Raw genomic sequence first — 10,970 nt, forward strand, 5'->3', positions numbered from 1 at the left:
AATGTTTTTTTAAATACCAGATGAGAGGAGCAGTAGAACATGGTGCATGGCATTAAAAAATGTACCAGTCTAAAAGGGTTTGGCACAGAGAGTTCATTTCAGTTTATGATTACAGATTACAGCCAGTTGAGCCATCAGAAATAATGCTGCACACCGGAGAAGCACAAAGGAGGGATGTTGCTTAGCAACAGCAAACTATACCTTTCTTGGAAAAGGACCAAAGAAACATGTCTCAAAGGAAACTATTTCAAAGCTTTTATCTTTGTGCAGGTTAATGGTGTAAAAATGGGTGAAGGCATAAAAGTAAAAAGTTTGCCAGGAAAAGTCTGAGTAGCACTAGTGATTTGACTGGAATGACTGATCAAATATTAAGGAAAAAAAAACACACTGAAAATAATGACAATAATCGTTTCCAGATGTCTACCATATCCTATTTATTCTGACCTTCTGGGCAGTTTCCTCTGTTTCTTTGCTGACGCACAGACCAGAGCCCAGACCTCCCAGGGCGTAGGCCGATCGTAACATCACCGGGTAGCCCATCTGCTGTGCTGCTTTCACAGCATCAAACACCTGAAAGATGCAGACAAAAGCTGTATTTCCCCACAATAAAAAAAGTTAACACCACTACAGAACAAATAGCTGTACGTGACACTTGTATTACAAACATAAACCTACTCATATGCTCAGAAAGTGACAGTGCATGTGGATGTTATTTGCTAAAAGTATGGATCCTTACCGACTCTACAGCAATACTGGGAACAATCTTCTCGTTGATTTCCATCAGCTTGTCAGCAAAGAGCTGTCTGTCCTCCGTAGCCATAATGGACTCCACTGGGGTTCCAAGGACCTTCACCCCATACTTCTCCAGGACACCATGCTGGAACAGTTCCACTCCTGAACATCACACAAACAGCAACTTGCATGAGATGGTCTCCTCCTGTTCACTGAGCAGTAGATGTGCCATTTAATTGAACGCCTTTGTCACAATGCCTTATAAGCTGCACAAGTCTTAGATGATAATTAGCATTTCCCACCATGTCAGTTTTGGTGCCTTCCATTTAACTCCAGAAGGAGATGAGTCCCAGTCTCTAACACACAATTACTGCTTTCCCCTACTTCCTGATCTCTACAGAAAACTGAACCACTAAATCAGCGACTACACATATTGAAGTAAACAATTACACATCTCACCACAATTGAGTGCAGTTTGTCCACCCATGGAGAGCAGGATGCCATCCGAACGCTCGGCTTTGATGACTTCCGTTACAAATTGTGGTGTGACGGGAAGGAAGTAGACCAAGTCAGCCTGCTTGGAGCCCACATCGTTGGTCTGAACCGAGGCTATGTTTGGGTTCATGAGCACTGTCTTCACATTCTCCTCCTACACATATACAGCATTTACCCATTTATTTAATTTACATGTAAACATGTCCTCCCTGAAAAAGGCCTATTAATTCCATATGATGGGACTAGAATGGGTACCATACACAGTATGTACACCAAACTGGTTTTTTGTATGGAAAAATCTAATTTTCAGGAATCATTTCTAAAAGTTAAAGGACAAAGCAGCGATTGGTTCAGTCTTAAGCAGCAACATATGTGGAATTAGTTGCCATCTCAGTTCATCTTACATTGATATTGGTTGATAACTTGTTCAACGTGAAGAAGACACAGCATGTCCATTGTTACGGGTGTTCGTTCAGAACCACAGCCTCAATTTTCCTGTCAGCAGAATTTCTCTGTTGCCTCATTTGCAGGTGTTATGCAGTTTTCCTTGGGCGTGTGTCTACTTAATATATTTTTTTTTACACTGTGTGTTTGGTATTTTCCCACCATGAATGAATGTGTTTACACTAAGGTGGGAGGAGACACAGTTGAGGCCATGTGTATGCTAATTAGGCAGCACAGTGCAATTTTGGTGCTGGATTTGACCCAATAAGGATAACACCTGCTCAGACCACCTCTTACTCTATTCACAGGTGCATCTGTACTTTTCCTTACAAGCGCTTCAGCTGAGAAGCCCGAGATCAGGAACCCAAAAGTATTTTAACAGCCACAACATCTTAAAATAACACTTAAATCCACAACTGATCTGCTAGAATTCACTCTAAATAATTTATTGCTCATCATGAAATAGGTGCAACAATTTAGAAAGAAATATAAACTAGTCCTCAGTGTGTGGCTATAGATATGAATATGGTCAAAGAGTTTGTGCACATCAGGACAGACCAGGATGCACCCAGGGGTGATCTGCAGTCTGTGTTTGAGAATCCAAATACATGTTAAAGAATTACAAACTGTAATAGCACATGAAAGCAGCTCATGAGCCGAGATACATAAACACCCTATAGGTAAAGTCAGTCCAACCTCACTGTGCGCTGCTGTCACTGTTAAGTTTGATTTCAAGCGAACATGTTTCACACAGACACACCTTTGTTGCTACAGTGAGGATATACTGTATGTTGTGTCTGTTTTTACATGTTATGGTGGTTTGATCAGCTTTGAAAACTGTTGTAGCTGGAGCTAAAGTGGGCAACACATCCACTGGCTGTGAGCTGTGGTCGACCATATTCAGTTTCACCAAAATCAGATATTTATGTGTGATTGTGTTCTACATAAATAGTTTTGTTACTCAAACCAAAGTTTATTTATAGAGCACTTTAAAAGAACATCTTGTTGACAAAAGTATTCTGACCTGTAATGATGTATTCTGTCCCCGCTCTACCAAAATTGCAAAACGCTGTTGAACACGCCCACATTCACCTTGTGCCTGGAGTTTAGACGCGAGTTTAGCTCTGCGCCCTCTTCCAGGAAAATAGAGCCCTATATGTGAAAATAATAGGATTTGGTTTTAGCTACAGGAAAAAACTTCTATATCAGGTCATTGTGTCATCTCTTATCTTCATTGCCTTAACAGCCTGAGATCCAGAGTAGCCAAACTCTCCAGCCTGACCAATCGAAAGACCACCAGAACCCAGCACCAGCACCTCTGACACCTGTGTCAACACAAACACACAGTGCCCACAGCGGATGGCAACATTTTAACACAGTAACTAACAGCATCATCACAGTGAGTCTGACATACAGCATAGTAATGAACAGCATTTGTTTTATTCACATATTAATCATCAGGATAATGTTATTTAGTTTGGTTCCCAACCAGAAATACAACACCCCGGTTTTTCCCTGTAAAATAATAAATTCTCTGATCAGTTTTTACAATCTCAAGAAACGGGCCACACCTTCCTATAAATCATCTGCTGCTCAAAAAGTGGTAAACCTGCTGGACATGTGTACATAGTGTACCGTACCTGGGCCCTGGGAGAGACGAAGGGTTTCCTGGGCATGACTGACACTATGCTCAGGGATATGAAGGCATCAAAGAGGAACTGTAGAAACAAAGAAAATGCTAAATTAAAGACAGTGTTAGCAGCATATTAATAATATTAGGAATAGGTCGCGTTTTTGTTTTTGTAATCTTCATACTGGCTGTTGAACTGAAGTGTTTCATACTTGTGTAGCCGAACATTTTGGGGGCTGATGGAAAAAACATGTTCTGCCTGAAGGTACGAAGTTTAAATGTAATACTTCATTCATGTTTATTTTTTACATATTTTTCCATTTTAAACATGTTTTTACCACCACATTTATACTGTATTATATAGTGAAATACACTGGCCACAAGGTGCACATAAAGCAGTTTGTTCTTTGTTGCTTGTTTCTCATCAGATAAACGTCTAGGTTCATCTTTTATAAACATAATCCACACAGTTACTCAGCTATCTAGTGCCAATACCGTAAATACCGTGTTTCAGATGAGTGAGTGACAACACACTGTAACCAGAGTTGTATCAACTCTAAAAAGCAATTAAATGAAAGTCATCTGTAGCGTTAGTTACAACAGAGTGACAAGTTGTCGTCTATGGCAACTGCATCTGCTACTACTGATATGTGTTGAATAGTGAAGTTCAACTTTGTTTTATCTGTGACTGTTGACAAACGGGCAAATTTTCACTCCTGTCTCATTATGTAGAAAGTAAAAAAATGAACTGTTCCCTCAATGTCTGAAATAAATGTATTAAAAATATTGCTCTACTCTGTGAGTCAGGCTCAGGGAGAAGGCAATAATTCTCCAGCTGAGCTGTCAACTGTATGTTTTGGTAGAAAGGACAGGTCTTATTATTCTGCCTTAATATCACAGACACCTTACTTTGACCAAGGCTGAAACTATAGTTCTTGCCTGAAATTTCGAGACAAGAACTGAAGCACCAAACCATCAACATTTTATTGCAGGGACAGAGAAACTCCCTAAACACCTGAGCCCTGGTACAGTCAAACACCAACCACAGCGAATGATTACGTGTTTCTCTGATACTAATGCGATAGCTGGTGTGTTTTGTTTTTTTCTTAACTGCTACAGTTTGTTACACCACATATTTCTGTGAGACAACGCTGTGGCCCAAGGCTTACTATTATCATTTTTGTTTGGCTGTTCCCGACGTTTACCATTATTCATTTCTTGTTTTTTTTTTTTTTATCCTTCTTTATTCTTTTGATCCTATCTAACACCCAAATTACTTTTCCAGGATACTATTTACACAAGTGCCATTTCAATGGATAAGACTAAGTTTTACTTTCCCTGCTTCCTGTACATAGCTTTACTTTCCTATAGTATTCAGGTACCTGATGCAGCACTATCAAAATGCTCTTTAATTACCTCTGTGTCTGTGGGACCACCTTTAGCCTCTGGGTGGAATTGGACTGTGAAAACAGGCTTCGTGTTGTGCATGATACCCTGGAATTTCAGCAAAAAGGTTATTTTAGTAAACAAACATTGTGAAGCTATAGCTGTAGATAAGCTTGTGCTTTTAACCAAACACTTAGACAACAAAAGCATTAAAACACCATGTCTTATAGAGAGGCATTCAGCCTGAGTGAAATCTACCTCATTTGTGCCATCATTGGCGTTGACAAACAGCGGGCTCCACCCCGGGGGCAGGGACTTGCTGTCTATGCCATAGCGGTGGTTCTGCGCCGTAATGAAGGCCTGGCCCGTCATCAGATTCAGGACAGGCTGGTTCTGGCCTCTGGGGAACCACAGAAATGCATAAAACACAGTTCGTGTTTATTATTTCTACATTTGAGACAATACATCAAAACATGAAAAGGGATTAAAAAAAAACTTTCCAATATTACGAGTACCATAATACACCACAACTGTGTTAGTGACCGCAGAGACAAACTTTAGGGAGGAGGCTAAAAGTGTGCACATTTTGTGTCTTAACTATGTTTAGCTGAGTTCACCTGTTGCCCATAGGTAGTTCGTATGACTTAGCTCCTGCAGCCAGAGCAGTGATTTGGTTTCCCATACAGATACCAAACACTGGCTGGGGACGGTCACTCTCCAGCACCTTCACAGGACAAAACACATGCCAATATTGTTAAAACATGATAGAAATACAATATGCAAATAACTTTATGCATCTTGCATGCCATGCATTTATTCTGTGGTGCTATAACTTCATCAGAATACAAGGATCTGAAATGAATTTGCTGTAAATGAAAATAAACCCATATATTTTAAGTACAAATATATTGCTGGTGACTATAATAGCTAGCTGAGTCTTTAAAGCTACAGAAGAAATGAGGCGCTATGAAATGCTTAATGGTCAAATTTCATATGATGTGCAAACATGGACTAAAGTTTTAATTCTTCGGATGCTCAAAACACCACACCAACAGCACCATGTCCTACCCTACGGACATTCTGGATGAGTGTTGTGGCAAGAGATGGATCTCCTGGTCCATTAGAGACGAACAGGCCATCATAGTCTAGACTGAGCAAGTCCTGGTCCCATGGTACAAGATGGACCTCTGCACCCCTCTGCACAAAGAGACATACAGGAACACTCTGTAATCTTCACTGCTTACCATTGGTCATGGTAATGTGAAGAAATCACTCAACATAATGTTTAAGACCTGTTCATAATTAGCATCCAAATAAACCCATGACTTAGTCAAAATATCAATACATTTGGTACTGGCTAAAGTTCATAGACTCAGAAGTTATCAGACAATGACAATACTTCAGTCTAGATTTATGAACAGCCAAGAGCAAAACCTTTGGTTCCAATTTTGTCCAACAAACTCTCTCTAAACACCATAAAAAAGAAAGATAATCATCACATATTATGGACCATATGGTCACAGGTGACAGGTTTTTGACAAATGAGATTGTTCAGACAGCCAAACACTGACCAATAACAAGCAGGTAAATAAAGTCAGATTAAGAATAAAAGGCAAGCAAATGAAGAAACATTTGATGAACAGACAAAACAGACCATTAGAAGTCAGCAGGGTGTTTTCCTAAGTCACTGTTACAACCAATTAACTACAGTATAAACAAAAAATAAACCTTCTCTTACAGTGGGATGGCATAAATATTACAGAACATTTCTTTTCACATTTCTGGAGCTCCTTAAGTCTGACATTACTTTCTCCAACAGGTCTGGCTAGAGTAAACATGCACCAGGGTGGAAAATTCTCTTTCTATATTTGTACAAACAAGGTCATCAGGGGCTTAGTCATGAAAACATCATTTCTAAGTGTGTAATCTAATAAGGATGCACACTGAACACCAAGGTGTGTGTTTTTGTTTTTTTTAACTCTTCTCTACTGATTCTCACCTTAACCAGCAGGCGAATGATGTTGTGTTTAATACCACAATCAGTGGCCACCACTTTAATTGGGTTTCCTTTTCCAAACACTTTAATTTCCTGGTAGGTTGGGGGGGGATTCAATCTTTCCCAAAGCTGTTCCCTGAAACCACAAGCAAAAATAACAACAGTGAGTGATTTATAATTATGATTTATAGAAGATGCACTCTGTATTTACACCACCTTGTCTCTGATGACCTTGGTCAGCATTCTGGTATCTATCCCAAACAATGCAGGAACCTTTAAGAAGTAAATGTTGGAAGTTTACAAACAGCAGAATTCTATTCACCTCTCTGACATTACACCAGGTACTCAGTAATTTCAATTCCAGCCTTTTCTTCTTGTAGCCATTGACCCAGAGACTTAACAGAGTTCCAGTGGCTGTACTCATGGCTGTAGTCTTGAACCAAAAGACCAGATATCTGGAGTCACCAACTTGGGGACACCTGAGATTTCCATGCCAACAGCAAAAACAGTTTAAACAGGCTTGTACAAACAAACACTTCTTGAGCAGCTACTTTATCATGAATAAAACAGGAGCGCATTTGAAATTACTTCATTATTAATTCTTCTTCTATCAAGTTTCTGTTGTTCAACTACTGAATTAATTAAGACATCAAATACTGTTTGCTAATAACGCAAGTCAGGGTAGCGACAAAGACAAACACACTATCAAAATCAAAACCACCCAGTGGTGTAGGAGCATCAAAGCAAGAATTTATGATAAATACCATGTAGGACTGGGGTCTCCACAATGCCCGAACCCCTTAAACAGCAGCTGGGCTCCCTACCTGGATCTGCTCTGACTCCACAGGGTTTCTCAGGCCCAGCTCATCCAGCTCCTGTGTGTTTGGTACCCCATAATTTCCTACAATTGGATAGGTCAGGGTCAGGATCTGAGCTCTGTAGCTGGGATCAGTCAGGGCCTCGGGATACCTAAAGCAGGGGAATTAACTTTTGATAAGGCCAACCTGTGAAATGAAAGTCATTCCAGGTGACTACTGGACCACTTGAAGTTGACAAAGATATTGCCAACAGCATCAAAAGCTATCACCAAGGACAACGGTGGCTACTTTAAGTAATAGAAAAGAAAAATGTGTTTTGTTTACACTTTTTGCTATCTACATAATTCCATAAGTTACTTTATAGTTTGGAAGTGTGTTAATCTACATTGTAGAAAATAATAGAAACAAAGAAAAACCATCAAATGTGAAGGTGTAACCAAACTTCTACCTAGTACTATATGTACCATGCTTCTTCCTTACCCCACCAGGCCGGTACTGAAGACAAGTTCTCCAGATACAGAGGCAACATACCCAAAGGAAAACCCTTTGATCCTGGTGCCATCCTCTAAGACCAGCTGGGCTGTTTGGGTCTAAGAGTTAATAAAAAAAAAATAAAAAAAACCCAAATCTCACCCAGAAATGAGACAGTACTCAAAGAGCTCAGACTTCTGCAAAGCCGGTTCAATGTCACCATAATGCCATTACACCTAAAAGCAGTATGACCCTCAGAATATGACTCACTGTCCCCTATTGAAAACCTATATTTCAGTAATGGTGGTTTTCTTCAGGATATAGGTCAGTAAAGTTCTGAAGATATGTCAAATCAGTTAACACCTTACCATGTCAGCAGAGTTTCAGTTAGAATGTGATCTTAGTTGCAAGTCTGTAGCAGTATTTGTCTCACAGTAGAGAGTTTTCTATGAGCCCTAACAATTTTAACATTCTGGATCACCACATCTGGAATCTTACTTGGATCCGGTTCAGACTTTGGTATGTGCCCAAGGCTTTATGTATGGAGTTAGAACAAACATATTGAAACTGGCCCTGTCTAACCCCACCAAAATCTTTGTTTGTTGATTGTGTAGCAAGTTTGGAAATACCAAATACAAAACTTTAAAGAGATGTGTTGTAGACTTTGAGTTTAGGACTGCAGGCAGCCAGTGAGCCTCTGGGGCTGCACGCTGAAACTGCAGCCACTGTGAATTGTGCTGTGAATGCTGAGACAGGCAAATATGTTTTTCTTCTCTCAGTGTGTGTGTGTGAGAGATAAATGTGAATATAAAGGTTGGTGTGATCAACTATGACCTCCAGTCCATAGTCATCACAAGCACACTGCCCAGTCATGCATTTTTTCCTCTGATACAAAAAGTATCCTATCCTCAAATACACCACAGATACAGTCACTTCAGAAAGTGTTCAGACCTTTGTCTGTGTCACTCCAAACTGCGGCCTTAGTAATTGTGAGATGAAGTTTAAAACCACCATTATATGTCCTAGAGTTGGCTGTCCAGACAAAAACAGACCAGGAACCCAAGAGTCAAGGTAAAAGAGCTTCAGAAGTCCTCTGCAGCAATGCGACGAGCGTCTGTGACGTCTCAGCAGTTCACCATCAATCAAGACTTTACTGTAGACTGGTGTACTGGAAGCCACTTTGACTAATAGAAATGTGAACAGCCTACTTGCAGAGTAATCTGAGAGCATGAAGAAAAAGATTATCTGGTTTCTCTAGGACTTGAAGCTCTATGTCTGCAGCACACCAGGAACCGCACATCACCTGGCTACAGTGAATTATGGCGGTGGCACCATCATGCTCTAAGACGGGAGCAATGGTTCACATTTCAGCATGACAATGAGTCAGAGCTTACAGCGAAGAAAACAAAACTGGCTTCAGGACAAGTCTCTGACTGTCCCGTGAGTGGCCCAGCCAAGGCTCAGACCTAAACCCCACAAAACATCTGTGGGCACACAGGCAATACAGGTGTGCAAAGCTTATAGATCCTTAGCCAAAGAGACTTGAAGCAGTAATTGCTGGCAAAGGGGCTTCTACAAAGTTCTGAATAGATGTGTGAATACCTTTGTAGAGGAGATACCAGTTTCTGATTTTTTTTTAATCAACTTAAAAAAAAAAATCCTAAAAGCTTCACTTTATCACTGTGGTTTATTTAGCGTAGATTGATTTAAATTCGTATTTTTATCCATTTAAAATTAAGCTTAACTATAAAACTATTAAAAAAGTGAAAACGTCTGAATCTTTCCTGCTCACAAGTTGAACAAATCCTAACCTGAAAATAATGGTTTTAAAAAAACATTACAGAAATTACAGCTTTAAATTAGGTTAAAATAAGAAATGTTTGTTGTGCTAGGTCTATTCCGAATATATAAGTAGCACCTGTTGATTTTTGTCAAAGCTCTAACAACGTTTTGTTTGTTTGCCAACGTGCGTGTGGGCAGATTATCATTGAATTTACAAATCTTTAAATGGGATTCGGCCTGAACGCTAATCACGTCATACTGCGGCGTTAGCGTTAAATATACAGCTGTTCTAAGAAAGTGTTAGGGGAAAGTTCATTTCCCGCATTTAATTAGCACTGACAGCGGCAGTTTTCATTCATACATTGTTTTCTTACCTTCACACTAAAAAGTTTTCGTCTGAGGACTCAGCCAGGACAACGTGTTTACCACTCTTCTGCCAAACATACATCCTTGTCTCAGGGATTTAACAAGGCTGTAGGCTAACCGGATATTAGTCATATTACTCTAAAGTTAACCTTTTTAAACGTGGTTGACTGCGAGTAAAACTGTCTTAAAAACACAGGAATAGATGAGTTTTGGGTCGGCCCTCGTGGTGGAACAGACAATTCACCTGATAGGCCGCTGGGCCTTTCACCAGTGTGGCTGAGGAGTTGGGTGTAGGTGTTCCCTATAGGTGTTCCCTATAGGTGTTCCCTAGGCCTGGCTCACTCTTAACAACAGCATTGTTCATGAGACAAATATGGCAATTAATCTAAAAGTTCTTTTTTAAATAGACGGGCATACTGCCAGTGTTTTTTGCTTGTTTGTTTTGTTTTTGTATTGAATTTATGATTCACTAGCCTATTTATCTTTTTTTTTTATGTACTTAACTGATAAGGTTTAGTGCTTCCAGTACTGCTACGTGCAAATATTTTGCCAAATGCAAATAGCCTATTGTTGAGTTTCTGTAGACATCTGGTGATTTTTTTATACAAATTATTGTATGCCACCAGGCCAAACAGCTGGTAGAATAAGTGTCCTCGGGGGTTGAGGGCTGTTCTTCATACGTAAATCAAAAGGTTAGCTGGATATTGACAGTTTATGATCCCTGTAGGACATGCTTGTTCTTTAAAAGTCTCATAAAACTTGCTGTCATGTCAACATATCTGTCATCTCAAACCTGCTGTATCCCAGAGCAGTTAGAAACTGACAGGTACAGTAATGGTCATTTGTGTGA

At 39.9% G+C, this 10,970-nt stretch overlaps 1 protein-coding gene across 1 annotated transcript in view; it reads right to left on the reverse strand.

Moving 5' to 3' along the window:
* Positions 1-10,331, reverse strand: part of LOC109964400 (carbamoyl-phosphate synthase [ammonia], mitochondrial) — a 44,354-nt gene extending 34,023 nt beyond the window's left edge. Inside the window, 17 exon segments of the mRNA XM_074527650.1 lie at positions 445-570; positions 737-894; positions 1,192-1,383; positions 2,903-2,996; positions 3,312-3,389; positions 4,718-4,795; positions 4,946-5,087; positions 5,305-5,411; positions 5,756-5,884; positions 6,687-6,783; positions 6,785-6,819; positions 6,900-6,956; positions 7,049-7,138; positions 7,508-7,652; positions 7,982-8,091; positions 10,129-10,146; positions 10,148-10,331. Of these exon segments, the coding sequence (XP_074383751.1) occupies positions 445-570; positions 737-894; positions 1,192-1,383; positions 2,903-2,996; positions 3,312-3,389; positions 4,718-4,795; positions 4,946-5,087; positions 5,305-5,411; positions 5,756-5,884; positions 6,687-6,783; positions 6,785-6,819; positions 6,900-6,956; positions 7,049-7,138; positions 7,508-7,652; positions 7,982-8,091; positions 10,129-10,146; positions 10,148-10,252 (1,761 nt within the window). The 5' untranslated portion in view covers positions 10,253-10,331.
* Positions 10,332-10,970: the final 639 nt, after the last annotated feature.

This window comes from Monopterus albus, unplaced genomic scaffold, assembly GCF_001952655.1.
Source record: "Monopterus albus unplaced genomic scaffold, M_albus_1.0 scaffold88.1, whole genome shotgun sequence".
Lineage (NCBI taxonomy): Eukaryota > Metazoa > Chordata > Actinopteri > Synbranchiformes > Synbranchidae > Monopterus > Monopterus albus.